Here is a 25,824-nt window from a genome sequence, read left to right as displayed (position 1 = left end):
CCCATCAGCCTGAGGCAGCATGGCGAAAGGACATTTACACTTTTACTGTATGGTTTTTATCTTTTTAATGCTGTAAACTGCAATGATATATTTGTATGAGTTAGCAGTAAACATTTTTATAAATATTGTAAATGGAATTTTTTTCCAGCAACATCTGAAAGATCACTTTTTCACCATTCTTCTTTTATCAGCGTAGCCAGAAGTATATAATACTAGACTCAGAGGGGTCAGAACAGTACCATCTTAGCACCTTCCTTCCACCCAGTCCCCCAAATTAGAAAAAGAATCATCATGCATGCTGCAACATGCAAAATGCATTCTAGTCAAAGGCAAAAAACAAAACAAAATCAGGACTGAAGTCATGAAAGCCTGTTGTGGCGTGTACACTAAGGTCTCCTCAACAAATTTGCCTGTGTGACCTCATCTCAAAGAAGAACTAGATAAGCTTGGTTTAACAAGTTGGGTGCAGAGCAGAAGAATCATAAAAAAATATGCAGTCCGTGTCAGTAAAGGTACCCCTGACCGTTGGGTCCAGTCACGGACGACTCTGGGGTTGCGGCACTCATCTCGCTCTATAGGCCGAGGGAGCCGGCATTTGTCCGCAGACAGCTTCCGGGTCATGTGGCCAGCATGACTAAGCCGCTTCTGGCGAACCAGAGCAGCACACGGCAACGCCATTTACCTTCCTGCCGGAGTGGTTCCTATTTATCTACTTGCACTTTGACGTGGTTTCGAACTGCTAGGTGGGCAGGAGCTGGGACCGAACAACGGGAGCTCACCCCGTCGCAGGGATTTGAACCACCAACCTTCCGATCAGCAAACCCTAGGCTCTGTGGTTTAGAAGACCACAGTGCCACCCGCGTCAGTTAAGGTAGTCATACGCTTTTCAGCTCACAGCATCGTCACAAATTCTTGACCAATATGAACTTATCATAGAGTTTCATTTTAACAGTGACAATGTAAGACAAAGCCAACACTGCAAAATACTTAAGATATCTGCAGATGGGAAAGGAATGGTCACTGGAATATGTTTTTGGATGTCTTGAAGATCTAGATGACGGAAAGGCAGTATGTAAAACTGTCAAAGAGCTTCCAAACTGCATAGCTGCTCCTTCAGGGGGAAGTGCAACCCCATTGAGAGCAGGCAGTTGACTGATTTCTCAGATATGGGAACCACTCATCCACAGTGCTTTCATCTTGTCAAGATCCAAAGCAACTTATTTTCCCTCATCCATCCCACCACCGAATCCAAGCATTTGTTCCAGGACCCACACAACCTCTTCTGATTCACTTATTATGGAGAAATAGAGCTGTGTCATCAATATACCTATGCATGTTGCCTCAATGCGGTTAATGTCCATATAGATATTAAATAGCCCTGGGAACAGAATAGTGCCCTGCGGAACCTCAGAGTACAACCACAAGGGGGATGGAAAGGACTCTCCCAGTGCTACTCTTTGGATTTGGTCCCATAGGTAGAACCAGAAACACTGTAACACAGTGCCCCCAATTCCCATTATATGGAACTAGGCTCAGGAGGTTACCATGGGCAATGATAGTGAAAGCCACAGAGACTGAGGAGCACTAGAAAAGCCTCTTGCCCCATTCTTTAAAGGTCAACCAAGGCAGACTCAATCCCATGGCCATGCCTAAACCCCTCTTAATCTCTGGTGTCCAATCATTACAATCTTACTAGGGGACAAGAGCTCCTAGGAGGACAGGGGGAGTGGAAACCTCAGGTGCTTCTGGAATCACTAGGCTTGAACCAAGATGAATCAGAATGCAACCAAGGAAAAGCACAGACCCAAAATTCTTTCTTGCCCTGTTCTTGCCCCACTCCAGCCTCAGAACCCATTCCACTCTGTTCTTCTCCTCCCCACAAATCCAATTCATTAATCCGCCTTCCCAGAAAAAAAAAAATCATTCTTCCTCAAAAGAAAACTGCACGTTACACTTAAAAGTCTTAAATGCCTGAAATGACCAGCCATATCATGGCATTGCTCTCTAGCAGTTGCCTGAAAACTGCTTTATTTCCTGTATAATCTTACTAGGAGGGAAGTGGGCCAGAATTCAGCCCCAGGCAGTGGCAGTTCTTGAATACTCCGGCCAGGAAGCCGGATCTCTCAATTTCCATTCTCCCTCCCTTGGCAGCTACAACTATGAGAGAAGCATGTGGCATATGCAAGCAAGGTGCTCACAAACATGTGAAGTGCTTAAATGAGCCATTCAGCCTGTTTCAATATATTGATTGCTTTGACCTTTAATCTATGTATGCTGTGACAGAAGGTGGAAGGAATGTTTCATCTGTGTTGCCACATCAGCAATTGCTGCACTTCTGTCCAATTTAGACATCTAAAAGAGGGAATCGGGAAGGTCAAGGGAAAGGAAGTCATGAGGAAAGTCCTGTTTATAGCGAATAAGAGACCCATACTATGCAACATCTCAATATGTTCACAGTTTTATTTCATTTATTTAACAGTTAGGTTCTAAGTTCTTAACATCTTCTTAACTGAAGTATAACCGGTATAAACGTTTCCCTACTGAATTTTCCTGAATAAAATTATGAATTTACACACGGCATACTCAAAATATTTTTGCCTAACATTAATTTCTAGTGCTATTTTTATTTGTCTTCTTCTACATTTCAATCAGCTTTCCACCACCACATTAAAACTGAACAGTGCTCTTTATGCTCACACTGAACATGGGCTTAAGGCCAACACTGATGATCTTCCAAGTTCTACTCTGAAATGGAAGAAAGACTATGCAGCTGGAGCAAAGCCACTTGGCTTCTTTCAAATATCAACTACTATTCATTTTTCGGTTTTACTCCAATGCAGAATACTCTAGCTGAGGAGGTCAACAACGCCCCCCCTCCTAGCAATATACAATGTAAAGAAGTGAAGCATTTATTTGAAGACTTACTTGGGATAAACTGGCTCATAAAGATACTTGTCTCTTGCCAACGGAAGATGAAAAAACATGATGTATCCATTTTCTGTCTGAAAGAGGTAAGATATAAAAATGAAAGAAGCACACACGTAAAAGTTCTCACAGGAACTTCGAGCTATTTCAATACACTGCGCGTTCGATATGTTTTATGGTTTTCCATGTTTTTAACATCTTTGCTTTTATTTTATTTTTGTTTGCCACCCTGGGAGGAAGGATGGGATAAAAATCTTATAAATAATAATAGTGATTTAAAGAGAAGCCCATGGATGGGACCCGACAGAAGCTCTGATTTCCCATTCCCTTCCTCCCCACAGTAGTCCCAAAAACCCGTCAACCCTAGGTCCAGAGCAGCTTCTTAGCTAGCGATCAGGATGCAAGAAAAAAAGTTCATCTTAGCTACTGTTGCAATTTCAGTCATTTAATACTGGCCGGGGATGTTTCTCAAAGCGGCAAGGCTGAAGGAGAAAAATTGAAGGTTTCAAATTTCTTTCCAGGCATGGTTTCCTGTTTTTCAATTAAGGATACAGAAGCAGAAGGAGGCCATACACTTGTTAGCCTATTTCTTTAGCTGTCCCACCTAGTCACATTTCTTCGGTTTTAGAAGCAAAACTAGTAAAAATTCAAGAGAAATATATTTCTTGAAATGCACACTAGCGGCAGTATCCTATGCCAGGAGAAAGAGCAGAAAGAACACCATGTAGAACTCTCATTCTAACATTAACTTTCTTGAATTCCATCCTCAATTTTAGTCGATAATGTTACAAGGTTCATTTCTGTTCACAGTCTTCAAAAACAAAATATAGCTATATTTTGCTATGCAATCACAATTCAATAATGCTCCACAACTAAATGATACCGGGTAGATTCAGAGTTGCCACCAGTCACTGTGGAATTTGAGTCAAATAGCCAACTTTCATAACTGGCAAAATTCACAAAGCTTTCATCTAAACGTGTTCCATCCAAGTGAACTGAACATACTCGCTTCATTCACCTGTATGAAACAAGGAGAAGAGCTTAAAACTGAGAGAATCAAGAGTGGAGGCCACACTTGCATTCTGTCACAGGTCCTTCAGACAACAGAGTCTGTCACCTCAAGTTGCCCCAATTTCAACCCCCTTTCTGAGCCAGCTCCAAGCAACTTTTAGCACTAGCTTGGAGTTTCCAGGGGGGGAAACCCAGCTAGTTCAAACAAGACACCCCCCAAAAAAAACTTTTGTTAGTCCAACTGATAAATAAGCTTTTATGATCAACTGCCATTTATGCTTTTGTAACCTCAAGAATAGAAAACTGCAATATGCTGTTATGTGGCACAGCACTAAAAATTGTTCAAAAACTTCCATTCTTGGTAGAGGTAGATCACTGATCACTTATTACTTATTCAGTGTGTGACCTGGCTCTGTCTTGTCTTTCAAGCACAATGGAAAAGAGCTAGTTTTAATGTATTTAAGACAAATAGGCTGACCACTGCATAGTTTAACAACCCATTATCATGTTCCACTACACAGCTCATGCCTTATGCATAAGATCACAACTCTGTACTCTCTGGAGCTTGGGTTGCATGCATTAACTAATTTGCCTAGCCATGATAAATGAACAGCATAACATCTAAGTGCAGCCAGTCTGTGCTTTTACTGTATAAGGAAAGTAACCACAGGCCAAATAGCAATGGACAAAAGTGTTCACTCAAGTGTTACAGCTCAGTTTTGACAATCAAAAGGTTTAAAACATCTGGCCCAAAGGTACTATAACTGATCATGTTATCAGACAATATTGATACCAACATGTTCAAGTTTGCAGTTTGGTTTGGTGCTGCTAATATCATCCCTTTATGGTACATGCAGAGTGAATGTTTAAAGATATCATTGTTTACTATGTTTCAGTGTCTATTTAATTATCACAAGGATTGCAAATTGTAAGCAGTTTCTGAAGGATATTCATTACCACTTGTTGCCAGCAATTTATTCAAAACCATTATTGAAACAGTACTTTGGAATTTACTAAAGGCCAACTTTGGTTCTAAATAAAGCCTGTGAAGACCCAGACAGTTGCAGGCTTAGATTTTTATTTTAATCCTTTCTAATATGCATGAGATGATAGTGCTTAATGTTACTTACAAAGCTTTGGAGAACAACTTTCCAAAAGAAATTTACAGTCACAAAGCTAAAAACAGAACTTTGTGAACATGCAGAAGTTCACTGTCTTGTCACCAAAGAATAGAGGGACAATTACACAAAGTAAAAAAGTGAACAATGTAAGAATGTCTACCTTTTTTAGACATTTGCTTTAGATGTCAGTACTGCAGGCACAAGGCCTATGTGAAAATAGTTATTTATAAACTGGTTGGGGCAGGAAATCCTTGACGAATTTAACATTCTTGTTTAGGCCAGTACATACTTGAACAAATTGAAAACATCAATGGTACGTATGAAACTTTTGCATATTTAAAACATCCATCTTCAGTCAAATCTTCCAAATGATAGTATGTGTTGTTTTGTTTAGGCCTGTCATAAGGCTAACTTTGCTGTTAAAATGAACCTCTTGGAAGGGAAACCTAACCCCCTTGGTGTTTCAGAACTGAGCACAGGAACCGAGCAGTTTCTGGTGGCAGCAGCTAGATGCAGTGCATTAGCAAACACAAGCTACAAAAGAAAGCTAAGCATTTAGCAATTCAGAACTGGGTAAACATGGATTTCCTAAAACATTGCTCTGCAACTCCCAAGTTCTAGACAGAAACAATGAAAATCTTTTAACCAACGTTGTTCGGAAGGGGGTGGTTGTGAATTTGAATTTTTCATATAAATAAGTAGGTGTGGTGTAGGGCTGCACAATAAATCCGGCATGTCTACTCACAAGCAAGCCCTACTGAATTCAATGAGGCTTACTCCCAGGAAAGTATAAGTAAGTTTAGTTGAACTCAGTACGGCTTATGCATGCACAGATTCCACTTAAGACCTCTGAGTGGGGAAACAGATGCAACTTGACTAGGAAATTACTTAAACTACTCTTAAATTAATTGAAAATGTATTAAATACGTTATAAGGACGTTTATTTAATATCTTTATTAAATCTACAACTTCCTTACATTTTAAGGCCCTCCACCACTGCAGGGAGCCTCGTCAAGGCCCTTGGCTGCTGTGGGGAAGCATGGTGCACCTTCCGCTGCCATGGGGAGGCACAGCAAGGCCCTCTGCTGCTGCAGGAAAGCATGGCACACCCTCCGCTGCCGTGGGGAGGTATGGTAGAACCCTCTGACTCCACGGGGAGGCCCAGCAAGGCCCTCTCCTACTGCGGGGAAGTTTGGTGCACCCTCTGCCACTGCAGGGAGGTATTGCAGGACCCTCTGCCACCACGGGGATGCCCAGCATGGCCCTCCACTGCCGCAAAAATATATTGTGATATATTGAGATATTGTGATATTTAGCTAGTGATATATCATGATGTTGAAAACCAGATATCGCTCAGCTCCATACTCAGTCCTACTTATGGAAGACCCACTGAAATCAATCAGACTTAAGTTTATCATAAATAATTTAAATCACAATGAAATCAATGGGGCAAATCTAACTATGGCAATTTATTTTACCAATATCAGGGCACTGAAGGGCAGATTCAATCAGAGTTAGCAACACCAGGTTCACCCTAGCTGACGGAAAGCTCAGCTGAAGATAGCATGAACTGTCACACTTTTACCAGCATTGTTTCCTGGTGATAGTAAAATGACACATAATTACAGTAGATAATTATAGTAATTTAAAAACTCAAACAACCCTTAAGAACACAATAAAGCCTGCTGAATCAGGCCAATGGCTGATCTCAAGATGCTTAATCTCAGGGTGTGGGTTCAAGCCCCATGTTGGGCAAAAGACACTATAGGTTGGACTAGATGACCCTCGTAGTCCCTTCCAGCTCTACAATTCTATGATTCTTCTCCAGCATACTATTCTCACAGTGACCAACCATGTCTGTGGGGAAACCTGCAAGCAGAACATGAGCACAGCAGCACCCAACCCACCTGTGATTCCTAGCAACTGGTATTCAGAGGCACACTGCCTCTGACAATGGAGCTAGGACACAACCATTGTGGCTCGTAGCCTTGCACTCCATGAATCTGTCTAATCCTCTTTTAAAGCCAGTCAAGTTGGCAGCTATCACTGCCTCTTGTGGGAGTAAACTCCATAGTCTAACTAGAAGAATATAAGAAAAACATCTCTCTAGCCACTTTCTCCATGCCATGTACAGTCATACCTCGGGTTGCGCGTTTTCAGGATACGAATGCGCCAAACCTGGAAGTACCGGAACGGGTTACTTCCGGGTTTCAGCGCTCACGCATGCACAGAAGCACTAAATCACGCTTTGCAAGGATCGCGTTCACAACCCGAGCATCCACTGTATACAGACTTGTATAATGGGATTGAATTAGCAACAGCTTTATTTCCAATTTCTTTCCTAATAATACCTAGCAGGGAATTTCCCTTTTTCAGAGCTGCTGCATCCTGGGTCAGCAGCTTCGCCGAGCTATCCATTACAACCCATAAGGTCTTGTTCCTGGTCAGTCACTGTCAATTCAGATCCCATGAGTTTATATAAGATTTTTTATTTTATTTTTTGCCCAACATATATCACTTCACATGTGTTTACACCGAATTGAATTTGCTATTCTACCACCCATTCAGTCAGTTTGGAGAGGTACTTTTGGAGCACCCCACAATCTCTTTTTAACAACTCTGAACAACTGAGTATCTATGATGTTGGCATTTGACTGACTCAAAAGACAGTTTTGGGCAGTAAACTCCCTAAACAATGAGATCAAAGCTTCCCATTATTTCTTCTCTCACTTACCTTTCAGTTCCACAAATATTTCTAACCTACTGGTTAATAAAGACACATTTTTCCTCCTCCTTACTACAAGATTTAGCTCTCCTGCCCAATTTGCACAGCAATTTGGTAACTGCTCAAGATTAGAATGTGGTGGACTTAAATTCTTATCAAGCAAAACATGCTCATTTTACAACATGCATACCTTCCTCAAAAGATTTCTTGGACAGAGATCAGTTTTACATTTAAGCCAGCTCTCTATATCACCATTCCCTTCTCACATTGGTAAGAAGCAGTTGGTAACATGAGATATATGCCTTTGTAACACAGCAGCTCATTTTACTCATGAATACCATTGTCTTGTAGGTTTTAACTGCAGTACTTGCTGGTGCAAATAACCAGAAACTGTAGGGCCATGTCCACCTGGTCATACATTAAATGTCTTCTCAATCATTCTCTGGGTTTGACTAGTTTTCGACATTCATTTTTAATACAGTTATACCTCGGGTTACGGCCGCTTCAGGTTGTGCGATTTTGGGTTGCACACCACTCTGAACCCGGAAGTAATAGAACGGGTAACTTCCAGGTTTTGGCGCTTTGCGCATGCACAGAAGCACCGAATTGAGTTACGCACGTGTGCAGACACAGCGGCACGGGCTTCAAACACTGTGGGTTGCGAACGTGCCTCCCGCACGAAATGCATTCGCAACCCAAGCGTCCACTGTACATGAATAGGGAAAAGGGTAATGTGAATGAATCCCCTTGAGCTGTTTCCACTTAGCAATATTATGTCAGCACATATAAATTGTACGTTACTGTAATGCAAAAGCATATAGAATTCGCTGCAAATAAAGGATAACGCTAGCATTCATTTAAATATAATTTCTCTTTCTAAAGCATGCTAGACTCCTTTGGACATTAAACCATTATCACCATATCATAAAAACCTCCCCAACAGCTCCTTTACTCACCGAAACAGCTATCATGGTGCTGTCAGGTCTCCACTCTGCTTGGTAATAGGGTCCAAATTGCAATACTGCTTTTGACGATTCTTTGTAGCTTACGATTAACACACTGGGCTGTGGGGGGGAAAGAGTTCCAGTTAAATTCTCCTACATTTCAAAGCTAACTTTTAAAACAAAACCAAGTTTATTGGATATTTTTACAGATACAATTCTCTAAAATAGCTATACTGTACTGTAGAAGTCTCTGGGAGACAGAAAGATTCTTTAACTGATTCACATTTTTTTTTTTTTGAAATGTTTAGTGAGGCACTTTTCAGCAAAGTATTAAGGATTGAGGCCAGGAAAATATTTCAACTTTTCAAAAACTTCAAAGTTTAGGATTAAATCCAAATGATTAATGATTCTTTGGAGGGGGGAAGGTACCATTTGCCTTGAAGGAGGTAGACCCAGGGGTGTTAGATAACTATTGTCCAGTGGCAAATATCACCTTTCTGGGCAAGGTGCTTGAGAAGGTGGTGGTGGTCTAGCTTCAGGGATGCTTGACAGAAGCTGGTTACTTGGACAGATTCAAGTGTGGCTTCAGATCTAGTTATGACACTGAAATTTCCTTGGTTTCTCTGGTTGATGACATTTATCAGAAGAAAGATAGGGGGGAGGGTAACCCTTCTTGTTCTCTTTGATCTCACAGTGGCTTTTGATACTGTTGACAACAATATTCTTCTGAGGCATCTCAGGGAGGTAGGGCACTGTACTACCTCCAGGATCGTTTCCAGAAAGCAGTCATGGGAAGCTACTGTTCAGCACCATGGGAGTTTTCCTGTGGTGTCCCACAGGTTTCCATCTTGCTCTCCTTGCTATTTAACATCTATATGAAGCTGCTAGGATCAGTCACCAAGAGATTTGGAGTGACGCATCGTCAATACACAGATGATGCTCAGCTTTGTCTCTCTGTTCCATCTTAAGTGTTGTGTTTTAATGCTGTTACCTCCCGTGTGACCTTAGGGTGAAGGGCATGTAATAAATAAATCATAATTGTGTATGTGTGCTTGCAAGCAGACTTCCCCTTCCTCTCTTAGCCCCCCACAAGCACCCCAAATCTGCTGGGGTATGTGTGTGAGAGAGTGGGAAGGAGAGAAAGGGAAAGTCTGCCTGCCCAGTATTTGGATTTTACTCTTAATGTAGACGGGTAACAGTTTGAGCTCATGCCCACTAAACTCCAACTCTATAAAGTGCTCATAAGAATACCCACTATAGGCTTTAAACTGCCCTCCAAAAATAGTTTGAGGGTGTTGTATGTTATGTACCAGGCTCATATTGTTAGGCAGCCTTGTGAATAAATAATACATAATCCAAGGTCATGCTTTTCTTTCTCTATTGATGTTTGAATCAAGATGAAGAGTATCATCACATGAACTTGATACCAAAGCATTCAAGAAATATATGGATTAGTGTCGTTTTCAAATTGTTAAAGTAATACTCTTTTCAAACCCAACTGAACAAATTTCTACCTTCCCCATTACAGTCCTCTAAACTAAAACCTAGAAAATTTTGAGATCCCACATGTACAGACATGCCACCTAAGAGGAGCTGAAATTAAGAGAAGCTACTGCTGGCAAACATTAATTCTGCTCTAAAACCTGGTGCTCATTTGCATGTAAGAATGACGAAATCATCACAAGGTAACACTTGCATGATAAAGATTCCTTCAAATGCACACTTATGTTGCAATATCTGAGATTCATCAAAGTCTGGAGAATTGTAGCTTTTGATCCTCACATAGCTGTGCATAGCACAATTCACAACAGAAAGATAACAAGTACAGGTAAAAGAAAACTCACAGCTATGCTTCAAACATATTTAAAATAACAGTATGAATCAAGGAGAAGGGAGACATAATTTACATGCACTTCAAAGCTAGTTTGTTATTGGTATGAGCTTTCGTGTGCATGCACACTTCTTCAGATACACTGAAACAGAAGTCACCAGTGTTTCGGTGTATCTGAAAAACTGTGCATGCACACGAAAGCTCATACAAATAACAAACTTAGTTGGTCTCTAAGGTGCTACTGGAAGGATTTTTTTTATTTTGTTTCGACTACGGCAGACCAACACAGCTACCTACCTGTAACTAGAACTATGGAAGGCACTACATTGAGCCACATGAAATGGAAGTCCATCAACCTCACCATATATAAGGGTCTGGTGACTTCTGTTTCAGTGTATCTGAAGAAGTGTGCATGCACACGAAAGCTCATACCAATAACAAACTTAGTTGGTCTCTAAGGTGCACTGGAATGATTTTTTTTTATTTTTTACATTTTTATGAGTATATGCATTTTTCTAGGGACTGCATCCCTGCTCACTCCATTGCCCCCCCCCCATTTTTGAAGCCACTTCCCCTTCCCCTCTTTTTGTGCATCCCCCCTCCCTTGCACATAAAGCACCCTGCGGTAACTTCCTGCAATTTCCTCCTCTCATGTTGCAACTACTAAGCACCCTCTACCCCTCCATCCCAATATGAAGCCACCATTGCCTCCTATTCTGCAGACTTTTCAATGCCCCTGGTTTCATCTTCCACACTATTTCATGCCCCCTACTCTCTCCTTTTAGCAACCTTTTTCGCACCTCCATTTTCACATTTACCCCCTTTTTCCTAGCCACTCCTTACTCTTCTCAACTCTGCACACAGATCACCCCCACTTCCACAGCTTCTCTCTATTCTGTAACCCCCTTTGTACACATACCCAGTAATGATGTATGTATGTCACAGTACCTTTAAGGTGAACAGAATCTTAAAAACAACCCCATAAGGTAGCTTGTTCAGTTAAAGAAGGTTAATTTCAGTTGTTGGATGTTGTACATCTACAGGTGTTTGCCTGCTGATGAAATACCTGGACTAAATTACTACATTGTACCTGGAACTTCATGTTAAAGACAGCACACATGGTACCTGGAGTGAAATACACTGTGTGAAGGTACCTAGGAACATTTGAGGCCTCCACATCCTTTCTCTCTCTCACATGAGGAAACAGAAATAAAAGACGTTTGAGTACAGTAAGGAGGAAGACAAGCTGAAAGGGGGGAAATTGCTATTTTAAACAATGACAGAAGTTAAAGTGGGAAGGACACCAAGAGGAAAACGGCGGCTTTAAACAACTGCAAACAAACAAGCCAGTTTTAATAAGGAAAAATAGCAGAGATGGGTACAACACAAAAGACAACACCAAAAACCCAGTACAACATAACCTTTCCAAATTCCTTTTTTGCTGTACTCAAACTGTCATTTCTACCTCTGTGTCACTTTGCCCTACTGAAACATCTGCCATTGTTTAAAACAGCCACTTTCCCCTCAATCCCTGTGCACATACAGACTCTCACAATAGAGCATCGTGATAATTGTCTACTTTGGAAGTTATAAGCCTGTTTGTCCCCCCCAAACTTGGGGATTAAATGTATACACTGAATGTGAATGGAAGTCACATTCAACTGTCATAACAGATATTGACAGACCACTGAAAGAAACATTTTGCAACATAATACTAAGCTTGTTTACCCATTAGTAAATCCTACTGCGTTCAACAGAGCTTATTCTCAGGTTAATTGTGTACAGTACTGTACCCTAACCTACTTAAAGTCATCTAAACTGTTGACCATCACTACATGCTGTGACAGTGAATTCCAGTTAATTACACCAGGAATGAAGGAGCACTTCTTTTTGCCCATCCTTAAACTACAATTAACTAACTTAACTGGGTTACCCCAAGTTTTATTATTTGTGCCAGGAAGAGAAACTCTCTTCCCATGCTATAATTTCAATAATCTCTCATGAGGCCCCTGAGCTATCTTTAATTAAACTAAAAAGTCACAATGGTTATCTAAACAAAATAAAAAAAATAAAAACTCCTTCCAGTAGCACCTTAGAGACCAACTACCGTAAGTTCGTTCATACCAAGAACAAACTTAGTTGGTCTCTAAGGTCCTACTGGAAGGAATTTTTTAATTTTAAATTTTGTTTTGACTATGGCAGACCAACACGGCTACCTACCTGTAAATGGTTATCTAATCATCTTCATTTTTATTGCCCCTTTCTGCCACTTTTCCAGATCTACAGTATCTTTTTTTTTTAATGGAGCAGTGAGAACAATAAAGCTTTGCAGTTACGTTCCAAGTAAATAATACTATCACAAATTATTGGCATTAGGACTTTGGTCATAAACGTGTTAAAGGTTTTGAAATATGACATCACACAGAGAGAAAGACTGAAGCCAACCTACTTGAAGTTATCACAGGTGACAAAGGGACACTGTAAAACATTGCATCGTAGGTATTAGGAACCAGCTGAACTAGAAGCTAAGCAATTCACTAGCATCTGAAACTTGCTTTCCTTTATTGCCATTTTAAAAATTGATAAAAGAAGCTTTGAACAACTTAAGCAACATATTGGAATTTGATTTTAGTAACCTATCAATGTCTAGAGGGGAAAAACACATTTCACTGCAGCCTTTGCTAAAGCATGAACACCATATGGCAGAGACAGAAAACCCGTGACCCTCCAAATTGTTCAGTTATAACTTCCATCATCCATGACCACTGGACCACCTTAAGTCTGATCAGAGCTGATCAGAGTTGCAGTTAGTTCCAGTTCCCTGCCATATGGAGAAGCTGGTAGGTAACTATTGTCAGCAGAACTGTCATTGCCAAGCTGTGCTTGAAAGGTACAGACTCACTGTGTAAAATTCAAAGAAAATATGTTTTTCCAGATCTAATGAATGGTACTTGACTCTTCCTGAATAGGAACCTATGTAAAAACCTAACATTCAGACTTAAGGTGTATAACCAAAATTGGTCTTTGTGGATTTTCACACTGTGTATGTGTAAGAAATCATGAAAGAGCAATGATCATTTGGGGTCAGAATGTAGGTATAGGTTGCACTTAAATGTTATCCACTGTTTCTTTTAAAAGTTTAGTGGACATATTATTGGAAATATTAATTTATATGTACCTGAATCATTGCTTTAGTACAGCAGAAGACAGAAATGAAAAATAGATCAGATGTGCCAACATTTTAAACTGAAATGAGTATTTAGCATCAGCAACTATTTAACCTACAGGAGCACCAGACAATCAAAACTGTGGGGCTCTATCCCTTTAAATAAGCATCGTTCAAACCCAACTTTCTCATATTTTCAGAGCTATTTATTTAAGTAACGAGACCCTGGAAATCAGTCAATCTGAAGGCTGCAGGCAAGAAGGCAAGGAGAACGATTGGGAAGCATCCCTGAGTTTAGAGGACCCTGCCCTGATCGTTCAAAAGACCGCACAACACAATGATACTATGTACAGTATTCGCAAGTTAACATGAAACAACTGTGAAGTAGGCCAATCAGTTCCAAATTTGCTGTCAAAGAACAGAGGCTCTAACCGAAGTCGCACATTAAAAACCTGACTGTGTAGGGATTTTGAAGCCAGGCTTTTAAGCTTAGGGTCAAACCCATTAAGACAACAGCCCTCTGATCTCATTTAGCCCAGTCAAACCAGTGTTCAAAATTTGCCAGGCACATTTTGCACCTAGCTATTGACCACTTGCGACTTAGTGTGGATGAGAGGTGCATGCTTGGGGATTCGGACTGTTTCCACACACTAATACCCCATCCTGTAGAAGTCTATCAGTTATATTTCATATGCAGCCTTCCCTGTGGAACGCCCTCCCATCCCATGTCAAGGAGATAAAGAACTACACAACTTTTAAAAGACACTTGAAGGCAGCCCTGGATCGGGAAGTTTTTAATGTTAGATGTTTTACAATTGGGGGGGGCGGACTGGGCGCCACGGGGGGGGCGGGCGAGGGTGGCACTGGAGCTGCATGGGAGTTGGTAGGTGGTCCTGTTCATCTCCTAAAAAGAGCTCTGAAGCACCTCTAATAATAATAATAATAATAGTAATAATAATAAATTTATACCCCACCCATCTGGCTGGGTTTCCCCAGACGCTCTGGGCAGCTCCCAACAGAATATTAAAAACACGATGAAACATCAAACATTAAACAACTTCCCTAAACAAAACAAAATTAAAAAATTAAAAAACCCTTCAGATAGAAGTGTGCATGCACAAGAAAGCTCATACCAAGAACAAACTTAGTTGGTCTCTAAGGTGCTACTGGAAGGAATGTTTTTATTTATTTGTTTTGTTTTGACTATGGCAGACCAACACGGCTACCTACCTGTATCTTCCCGAAACAAGTCTGCCTTCAGGTGTCTTCTAAAAGTCAGACAGTTGCTTATCTTATTTAAACCTCCAACCTCAGGCGCCGGCGGGGGTTGCTACGCCGTTAAGTTTTACTATTGTTTTTTTTATATTCTGCTGGAAGCCGTCCAAATAATAATAATAATAATAATAATAATAATAATAATAATAGAAGAATAAGAAGAAGAAGCGGGCTGCGGCCCAGCGAGGGTCTCCTCCTCCTACTCACCCTGTTGTACCAGATGCCGAGCTGGGAGCGGGACAAGACGGCGAACAGAGTCCGCTGCGGGTCCGCCTGGATGCGGAGCGGGGGCTCCCTCGCCTCGGCGGGCCACAGCAGCCTCTTCGGCCACCCGCTCAGGAAATACATGGCTGGCGAGCAGGCAGGCCCGCCTGTCCCGGCGAGGCACTAGCAGGCCGAAGCCAGGAGCTTTCCCCTCATGGGCCTCGGGAGACTCTGCCCCGCGCGGCCTGCGGGTGATCCGCGGAGGAGGAGCCGCGCATAATCCCCGCCTGAGGGGGGCAGCTCGGAAGAGGCTGAGGGGGGCAGCTCGGAAGAAGGGGCTCCCTCCTCTCCGCCGGGGTTGGGTCGCGGGGGAAAAGGCCGTTACAGCTCAGGACGGAGCCCTAGCGGCGTCGCCTCAGTCTCCCCCCGGGAGCCGTCGCTCGCTCTCCCCGCCAAGGCTCCCTCCGCCGCCGCCGGCGCCATCTCTTCTCCTCAGCCGCGTCAAGCGTCTGGCCGCCGGAATATGCCGGCGGGTGGGGGAGAGAGAGAGAGAGAAAGAGAGAGAGAGAGAGAGGAGGCGAGCGCGCACGCGCACAAGCGTCGGCGGCCCTCCGTCGGAACGACTCGGCAGCCCCGCTGGGGACAGGAGGGCGGGCTGGCGGGCGCAGGTGGGGAGGGGGAAAGCGGAGACACACTAAAGGCGCCGCTATTGGTTCAGGCGCCGGGGAAGGGGAGGAGCCGGAAGTGGCGTCGTCGGGGGAGTCGCGAGGCGGCCATAGAGAGAGAGAGAGAGAGAGAAACGGTCGAAGGCTGGGACTGGAACGCGCGCGCCCCCTGGCTTCCTGTTCTGAGCGGTGGAGGAAACGCGACGTGTCTCGGAGCGGCTGAGCGGGCAGGCGGAGGGTCACTGGTGGTGCGTTCATAAAGGAAGGATGGTAGCTGGATTCGGTTCATATAATACCTTTTCTTTTTTTTCGAATAAATTTTTATCATGGCCTCCAACATTTCTCCCATGAAAATAGGGACGTCCTATTTAATAATAATAATAATAATAATAATAATAATAATAATAATTTATATGCCACCCATTAAACATTAAATAACTTCCCTATACAGAGTTGCCTTCAGATGTCTTATAAATGTTATATATACAGGTAGGTAGCCATGTTGGTCTGCCGTAATCGAAACAAAATAAAAAATAAAGAAATTCCTTCCAGTAGCACCTTAGAGACCAACAATGTTATATAGTTACTTCTTTCCTTGGTGCTTCTTTTCCTTTGATGAAAATAGGAAAAGCAAGACATTCCAGAATAAAATCAGAAACCAGGATGGCTTCTGTAAATCCGGGACTGTCCCTGGAAAATAGGAACACTTGGAGGGTCTGTTTTATTAGGAATACAAATATTAATATCTTTCTCTTATTTTTTGCCCAAATTAAGACTTTGATCTAAATGCAATAGAAGCACAAAGAGAAAGGAATAAATAAAGAGAAAGAGGGAAGTAAAGAAAAAGAAATGGAAAAGAGGTTACAAGAAAGAGAGAAATGAAATTCAGAAGGTAAGGGACATCCGATTCTTTGTCTGTCCGCTATATATTGTCCACTATATATACATTTCATCCACTCCAGTATAACACCCAACAAAACCACTTTCTGTAAGCAAATAGGTTCTTCCTTTTCTGAGCTCTGATTGATCTCTGTGGTTGCACTGATCTCAGGTGGTCAGGTACGCATGGGCTGTGCTGGTTCATGTGAAAAAGCAATTTTTAAACTCTTCGCTAAGTCCTGATACCGCAGACGTTTCTGTAGCATTGATTGGGCACCAGCAGATTCCTTTTTCCAATCAGTTTAATTAAAGGTTTTCAATTTTAAAAAAAACCAAGCCACACAGATCTAATATGAACAAACAGTAGAAAGAGAAAACTGAGGCAATAAAAGGAAAAAGAAAGATGAAGAAAGGAAATTGTGTGTGTGTGTGTGTGTGTGTATTATCCCCTTCTATCACCATTCTGTCTTAATCTTCAATTCACATACAGAGAGACATGTGAATCATCACAGCTCCTACCGGAGATAGCTTCCACCTTTCTCAGCTTCTCGCCTTGAGAAATACCACTCTAACCTGTCTCCCACACAGGTCCCTTATCCCTTCCGTCCATCTTCTCTCTGTATGTATCTTCTTTTATCCCAAATATAAATCTTCATAATTCAAAACATGCACGTAAGTGATAATAATAGTGAACTAGAGACCAGTGGATTCCCAACGTGTACACTCAAAGACTCTGTAAACACTTCTCCCTCCCAAACAAACCATTGACGGTCATTTTCTTGAGGGAAACCAGTTTTATTCTTGATTGAGAACTAGAAATGAAATTGAAAGACTAATACGTGCTTAAGAGCAGCTGTAGCCCTGTTGTTTGCTTTTAGCTTGAGGAACATTTTTTAGAACTCCCTTCCAGTCTGAAGTCCATCTCACACTTGATACCTCTGATCTCCTTTAATGGAAATATGATTGCTCATTTATTAGTTCTATAATTGGTTCTATAAAGTAACTTCTTAACAACTAGTCAAATACAGGTACCCACAGATGCATAATAGGTTTGACAATATCTGAATCTAAAGACATTTTTTCATTTTAGAAATTAAACTTTTGTGGGTTCGTGTGTTTTGTATTATGCTTATGTAAACCTTGTGTTTGATAAACACAATGTGTTCACATCAATTCAAACAGAAATGAAAAGAAAAAGCCATCCATACCTTTCTTTAAAATAACCAACAAAGATGAGTAGTAGAGCAAGAGCAAAGGCTATATATACTAACTAGGTTCAACTGGTGCATTTACATCAAAACAGCCCGAGGTACCGCTGTATTTTAAAACATGAGTGTATGGTTGTTGTTGTTCAGTCGTTCAGTCGTGTCCGACTCTTCGTGACCCCATGGACCAGAGCACGCCAGGCACGCCTATCCTTCACTGCCTCTCGCAGTTTGGCCAAACTCATGTTAGTAGCTTCGAGAACACTGTCCAACGATCTCATCCTCTGTCGTCCCCTTCTCCTTGTGCCCTCCATCTTTCCCAACATCAGGGTCTTTTCTAGGGAGTCTTCTCTTCTCATGAGGTGGCCAAAGTACTGGAGCCTCAACTTCAGGATCTGTCCGTCCAGTGAGCACTCAGGGCTGATTTCTTTAAGAATGGATAGGTTTGATCTTTTTGCAGTCCATGGGACTCTCAAGAGTCTCCTCCAGCACCATAATTCAAAGGCATCAATTCTTTTCCGATCAGCCTTCTTGATGGTCCAGCTCTCACTTCCGTACATTACTACTGGGAAAACCATAGCTTTAACTATACGGACCTTTGTCAAGAGTGTATGGTACTTCAGTGTAATTAAAACAAACAAACACAAGGGGGAGCTACAGAGCTTGATGTACTTTTGAGAATAAAATGGGATTCAAAAAAGCATACATTACTGCTGACTCAAAAAGCGGTTGAATATTTGCTTTCACATCCCAGGGCTCCCTGCAGAAGGAGTTCAAGCCCATGCCAGAACATTAGGTTTGCACATTTAAAGTATATTAAAGTGCTTTGTCACCCTAGCACAACAAACCCACTTAAAAAAATAAAGAAGTGATGGAGGGGTGCGTTGGAAAAGAGGTCCTTGCTGTTTCTAAAAATGTAATTTCCATACCAGATTCTGGCTTTCAGGGAAATGTTCACATGTGAAACGGGGGGAAATGAGAGGCTCCCTAAAAACACATTTTTTACACCCAGGCAACATCCTTTATTTTAAAGCATTTTAAAGGGTAAACCCCTACTCATTCTTGGCCAAAAAATACTCCCAGAGAAATTTACAGAAGTCAATAGTAAGGACAATCCTTGCCCTCAAGATTATAGACATGACACATGAGGGTAAAGGGATGGTAAGGAAGAGGGGGAAGGGATGTTTGTTTGTTTGTTTGTTTGTTGTTTTATTTTGCTCAACATCAAAAAAACTAAGATCATGGCCACTGGTCCCATCACCTCCTGGCATATAGAAGGGGAAGAAATGGAGGCAGTGAGAGATTTTACTTTCTTGGGCTCCATGATCACTGCAGATGGTGACAGCAGTCACGAAATTAAAATATGCCTGCTTCTTGGGAGGAAAGCAATGACAAACCTAGACAGCATCTTAAAAAGCAGAGACATCACCTTGCCGACAAAGGTCCGTATAGTTAAAGCTATGGTTTTCCCAGTAGTAATGTATGGAAGTGAGAGCTGGACCATCAAGAAGACTGATCGCCAAATAATTGATGCTTTTGAATTATGGTGCTGGAGGAGACTCTTGAGAGTCCCATGGACTGCAAAAAGATCAAACATATCCATTCTTAAAGAAATCAGCCTTGAGTGCTCACTGGAAGGACAGATCCTGAAGCTGAGGCTCCAGTACTTTGGCCACCTCATGAGAAGAGAAGACTCTCTGGAAAAGTCCCTGATGTTGGGGAAGATGGAGGGCACAAGGAGAAGGGGACGGCAGAGGATGAGATGGTTGGACAGTGTTCTCAAAGCGACTGGCATGAGTTTGGCCAAACTGCGGGAGGCAGTGAAAGATAGGCGTGCCTGGCATGCTCTGGTCCGTGGGGTCACAAAGAGTCGGACACGACTGAACGACTGAACAACAACAACAATCTTCTGAAGATCACAGGGAGCTTCACAGCATAAAACTACAACAAAAACATTTAAAAGGACATAGAACGCTAATCAGCTGAAGGTCTGGGAGAACAGAAACGTTTTGGAGTTGGAGAACAGAAACCCTTTTGCCTGGCACCTAAAGATACATAATGAAGATGCCAAATGAGCCTCCTTGGGGAGAGAATTCCACAAATGGGGAGCCACCGCAGAAAAGGCCCGTTCTCATGTTGTCGCCCACTGGACCTCTCATGGAGGAGGCACACAAAGAAGGGCCTCGGATGATGATTGCAGAGTCTGGGTCAGTTCATTTGAGAAGAGGCGGTCCTTAAAGTATTGTGATCGTCAGCTATTTAAGGCTTTATAGGTGAAAAACAGCACTTTGAATTGGTCCCGGAATCTAACTGGAAGCCAGTGCAGTTAGGCGCGGATTGATGTGATATGTTCAAGCTGTCTTACCCCAGTAACCAACTTGGCTGCTGAATTCTGCACCAGCTGAAGTTTCTGAACCATCTTCAGAGGCAGCCCTACATGTGTTGCAGTAATCTAACCTAGAGGTTACCGGAGCATGGATGACTGAGTTAGGCTACCCCTGTCCAGAGAGGGGCACAGCTGGGCCACCAGCCGAAGCTGGTGGAAGGCACTCCATGCCACTAAGGCCCATAGCTGTCAAGTTTCGGATTTGAAAATAAGGGATCAGCACCCTCACCCGTCCTGGGGACAGTCTACGGTTCTCAGGGACAGTCCACGCCGCGGTAATCCCCCCAGGCTACAAATTTATTTACACCAGGAAAGAGCTCCCAGGAAAGAGAAATCAGGGCAGAGAAAAGAAAGCACTTATTCACGCAGCACACGGTTAACCTCTGGTACTCCCTGCCACAGGGAGCAGCGATGGCCACCAACTTGGATGGCTTTAGGAAAGGATTAGGCAAATTCATCAGGAAGAGAGGACCACTGATGGCTTCTGGCCAGGTTGGCTCTGCTCTGCCTCCAGTTAGGGGCAGCAATGCTTAATCTGAGCACCTGCTGCCGAGAAACATTTGTCTATTTTATCTTCTTTATATATCTGTCTGTCTGTCTGTTTGTTATTAGGTATTTATATTCCACCTTTTTCTCCAAGGAGCTCCCTGGTCCTAGTCCTCATTTAATCCCCACAACAGTCCTGTGAGGTAGGCAGGCAGGCAGGCAGGCAGGCAGGCAGGGCTGAGAAAGGCAGGGACCCAAGGAGTCCCCGGACTCCAACTCTCCTTCCCGGAAATAAGGGAAATTTAAGGGATATCAACAATAAGGGATAACAGCGGGAAACGGCTTAGAATAAGGGAGTTTCCCGCAAAAAAGGGAGACTTGACAGCTATGCTAAGGCCACTTGAACCTCAAGTAACAGTGATTGCTCTCAGCAACCTTTTCAGCCGTGGGCCGGTCCACCGTCCCTCAGACCATGTGGTGGGCCGGACTATGTTTTTTTTTGGGGGGGGGGATGAACAAATTCCTATGCCCCACAAATAACCCAGAGATACATTTTAAATAAAAGCACACATTCTACTCATGTAAAAACACCAGGCAGGCCCCACAAATATCACAGAGATGCACTTTAAATAAAAGGACACATTCTACTCATGTAAAAACACGTTGATTCCTGGACCGTCCGCAGGCCAGATTGAGAAGGCGATTGGGCTGCATCCGGCCCACGGGCCTTAGGTTGCCTACCCCTGCTCTAGAGGTATACCCAACCCAGGTAACCGCTCCTTCAGAGGGAGTGTAATCCCATTAAGAGCAGGCCATCTCCCAGCCATCCGGACTAGGGAACCAGCTGCACCCATACAGTTCTTCCTTTGGACAGTTTTACATTGTGACATCGTTCCAGACTATCAGCACAGACATGTATGTATCTAGAAGCTCTTTACATGCATCAGACAAATCTGGCTGAATAAAAATTACCTGCTTCTGAGATCTTCTCATCTCAAGTGTTTAACTGCATTTGGAAAAGCGATAAAGGGGGACATATTAAATTTATTAAAATTGGGGGGTGGGGAGTAGGGAGTCCTTCAAGGAAAAGGCGTAGGATTAGGTTGCAAGCACCGGCACCTACAAATCTAGCCATCAGATATTGTATAGTTTTAAAACCCTGGGCATTCTGAGCGGTGCAGTTTTTGTTCGTTTGGTTTAGTCTTGGGAAATGCAAATACCATTCTTGGAATCATTTAGTCTCTGTCGTCATGTCTTTGATCATTCTCCCATGGGAAAGAATTCAAGACAACCGCAGCCCGGCTAACAAGGACACTTCTTTGTGACCTTGCAGCACTTGGCGCATGGGGAGGAAGCCGAATGTTTGGCATGAGAAAAGATGTGCAAGAGAAGGAGTGTCTCCTACAGTCCACTTGATGGAAATCCATTTGTTGGATTGACGCCATTCTCTTTAACCAAGAATATATGAAGAGTCTGCTGGATCAGGCCAATGGCCCATCTAGAACAGCATCCTGCTCACAGGGCCATCCAGCAAGCAGGATTCAAGCACAAGAGCACACCTCTCCTGTGGTTTCCAGCAGCTGGCATTCAGAAGCATTACAGCCTCTGCACATGGTAGCAGAGCAGAACCATTGACACTAGTATCCTCTGGCCCTCCATTAATTTGTCCAATTCCCCTTTAAAGCCACCCCAGTTGGTTCTAATGGTGTGTTGCATGAAGACATACCTCCTTTTATCTAGCCTGAATCTTCCAACATTCGGCTTCAGTTACAGTGTTATGAGAGAAGCCCGGGGGGCAGTGGTGTAGTGTGGTTTGCTGGCACCCAGGGCAGGTACGTGTATGCACCGGGACGGGCAGGGCATAGAGGATGAATGAAGCCCACCACACCAGACCAGCCCTTGCCACCGACACCACCGGGCTGCCCCCCTGGAGCCAAGTGGGGCCACGCACCGCTTGCCCGACCGCGCAGGGGAGACCCCGGCCAGATAAGGCAGCCCTTGGTGGGCAGATCCCCTGACGCCCACGGGCAAGGTGAGGAGGACACAACAGACACACACCCTTCAACCCCAGCCACACAAAGCAAGGGTGAGGCTGGGATTGGAGGGCGCATGGCTGTTGCGTCCTTCTTACAATCTACTGGCTGTATGCTGCTCTATGCGGCAACTAGACTGGTGACTGGGAGTGGCCGCTGGGACCACATAACACCGGTCCTGAGAGATCTACATTGGCTCCCAGTACGTTTCCGAGCACAATTCAAAGTGTTGGTGCTGACCTTTAAAGCCCTAAACGGCCTCGGTCCTGTATACCTGAAGGAGCGTCTCCACCCCCATCGTTCAGCCCGGACACTGAGATCCAGCGCCGAGGGCCTTCTGTCGGTTCCCTCACTGCGAGAAGCAAAACTACAGGAAACCAGGCAGAGGGCCTTCTCGGTAGTGGCGCCCGCCCTGTGGAACGCCCTCCCATCAGAAGTCAAGGGAATAAACAACTACCTGACATTCAGAAAATACCTGAAGGCAGCCCTGTTTAGGGAAGTTTTTAAACTGTGATATTTAAAATGTATTTTAATGTTTGGTGGAAGCCACCCAGAGTGGCTGGGGAGACCCAGCCAGATGGGCGGGATACAAATAATACATTATTATTATTATTATTATTATTATTATTATTATTATTATTATTATTATTATGCTGCTTTGCGAGGCTAGGATCTGATATGAATGATTTCGCCCGGTGAATCATTCAGGTCAGATCCCAGCCTCGCAAAGCAGCACGGAGCTGGCAGGATGGTGTGTGGAGCCAAATGCGCAGTGCCCCCTTAAAATACATGCCCAGGGCCATCGCCCCAGCAGCCCCTTCTACCGGGGGTGGGGGCTTTTCCTATCTGCTTATGCCATGCAAAAAGGCAAAGTTTATAAACTTATATCACGCCATCACTCACATTTTCTCCAAACTGAAAAGTCCCAAATGCTGCAAGCTTCCCTCATGCTAAGAAATTTCCTAGTAAGATGTCTGCTGCTGCTTACAAGGAATCCAGGGTTTTGATGAAGTAATGAAGGGTGACGCAAGTCCAGATTGGAGGCTAGCAATATTTATAGCAGCAATATTTAACTAAACCTTCCTGTGAAAGCAAGGCTTACAGCTCTCCTCCCCTGCGCATGCGTTGAGCCGCCGCAATCTGGTCTGGGGCGTTGGAACCCCTCGAACAGATTTAGGGGGCAGGCGGAGGGGAGGGGCTGAAGTTCTGTTGCATAAGGAGAGATCCTTCCACTGGCAGATCTAGTTCCTAAACCCAATATGTTGGTTAGGGTTTGGGATTTTTCTTCCAAAAAGATTGTTCGCTTTCTCCAAGAACTATGCTTTTGACATAGTTCCCTTTTAAAGCAGAAAAGGGACTTTTCGTTGAGCAAAGGGGATAAATGTTTTTAGCGATGCTACTTCTACTCCGAGTAGACCCGACAAAATTAATTGGCATGGCTAACTGAGGTCCATTGTTTTCCATGGGTCTATGAACCTCAGGTTTCCAGAACTCAGGGAGGGTGGACCTACTGGAGGGGTCAGGCAGGACAAAAAACAAGTCTGGTAGAGTGGAAAAAAATATATCTCAATTTTTTTAAAGTACAATTTTGTGCATATAAGTAAATAAATAACATGCCCAAATGCCTGCAATGGGGTGTGGAAACACCAGGGATTTTTTTTTTCCAGCCACAACTCACCAGAACTCAATTCCGGCACCTCTCAGGTGGACGCCATTGCCATTCTAAGAGAACGAGGGAGGTGTTCATGGTAAGTTCCAGCACCTCTTTTACTAGTGATATTGCACTGGGAAACACATAACTAGAGGGACGGAATTGCGAACATTGATGCACAATACCTGTGAAGGAGACACTCACCTGCGTGTATAGATAGCAGTAGGTGTCGTGGACTTTGAAGATGCTCAAACTCAGGATGAAAGGGAGAAACGTGCTAAGAGGAAGGCATGCATGGCAAACCCTCACCGTGATCTACTCCCGCCCGGAAACCTATGTCCCCACTGTGGAAGGATGTGTGGATCCGGAATTGTCCTCCACAGTCACTGTTAAGACCGTGTTCGTGGAAGACAATATTAGGAGACTCTTGAGAGTCCCATGGACTGCAAGAAGATCAAACCTATCCATTCTCAAAGAAATCAGCCCTGAGTGCTCACTAGAAGGACAGATCCTGAAGCTGAGGCTCCAGTACTTTGGCCACCTCGTGAGAAGAGAAGACTCCCTAGAAAAGACCCTGATGTTGGGAAAGATGGAGGGCACAAGGAGAAGGGGATGACAGAGGATGAGATGGTTGGACAGTGTTCTCGAAGCGACTGGCATGAGTTTGGCCAAACTGCGGGAGGCAGCGAAAGATAGGCGTGCCTGGCGTGCTCTGGTCCATGGGGTTACGAAGAGTCGGACACGACTGAACGACTGAACAACAACAACAACAATGTGTGATCGCCAAAGAAGAAGATTGCCTCTTCAGCAATCAATATCGTTTGGAGGTTGGGACAACTGTAAAGGGATGTGTTACGGAAGCACTTGGGCAAGTGGGGGGAATGGTCCTTATCTAAGTGGTCTTGCCACTTATCTACACTAAATCATTCATAAATATGCTTTTTAAGCTGGCAGAGCCATGCTGGAGGAGTTTGGATAGGGGAAACTGACCATCTGTGGGCCTCCAGCGTCAGGGGTGCTCTGCTAGCAAGGAGCACCCCAATTTGCCTGTCCAAAAGGCAGGTGGAAGCTACTGCCAGTGCCATTATTACTGATGGCACTAACAGAACAACCCCAAAATGAGGGGTTTCAGGGGAGGGGAGGGAGGTGGGGTGGGGTGGACTGATGCAACATCTGCTACCTGCCATGCTGTCCTTGCTACGTCCACATGATGGCAAGGGGCCTGATCCGGGCCTCTCTGCTGCACCAGCCTAGAAGTAGTGGGGACTTGTCAAGCCCTGTTGCTGCTGGCCAGGTGTTCCGATTGACCCTCGAGTG

The 25,824-nt window shown here is 43.6% G+C and overlaps 1 protein-coding gene across 4 annotated transcripts in view; it reads right to left on the bottom strand.

The window, feature by feature from the left end:
* Positions 1–15,402, bottom strand: part of RIC1 (RIC1 homolog, RAB6A GEF complex partner 1) — a 41,215-nt gene extending 25,813 nt beyond the window's left edge. The window contains exons 1-3 of one of the 4 annotated variants that reach the window (XM_033173430.1): positions 15,206–15,402; positions 8,739–8,846; positions 2,926–3,002 (exon numbers count right to left, since the gene is read on the bottom strand). In XM_033173430.1, coding sequence (XP_033029321.1) covers positions 2,926–3,002; positions 8,739–8,846; positions 15,206–15,346 — 326 coding nt within the window. In that variant the 5' untranslated portion in view covers positions 15,347–15,402. Of the gene's footprint in view, positions 1–2,925; positions 3,003–8,738; positions 8,847–15,205 lie in introns of those variants that run through there. The other 3 variants (XM_033173429.1, XM_033173431.1, XM_033173432.1) reach the window with 3 other exon arrangements.
* Positions 15,403–25,824: the final 10,422 nt, after the last annotated feature.

This window comes from Lacerta agilis, chromosome 16, assembly GCF_009819535.1.
Source record: "Lacerta agilis isolate rLacAgi1 chromosome 16, rLacAgi1.pri, whole genome shotgun sequence".
Taxonomy (NCBI): Eukaryota; Metazoa; Chordata; class Lepidosauria; order Squamata; family Lacertidae; genus Lacerta; species Lacerta agilis.
This window is presented reverse-complemented; position numbering and strand designations above follow the sequence as displayed.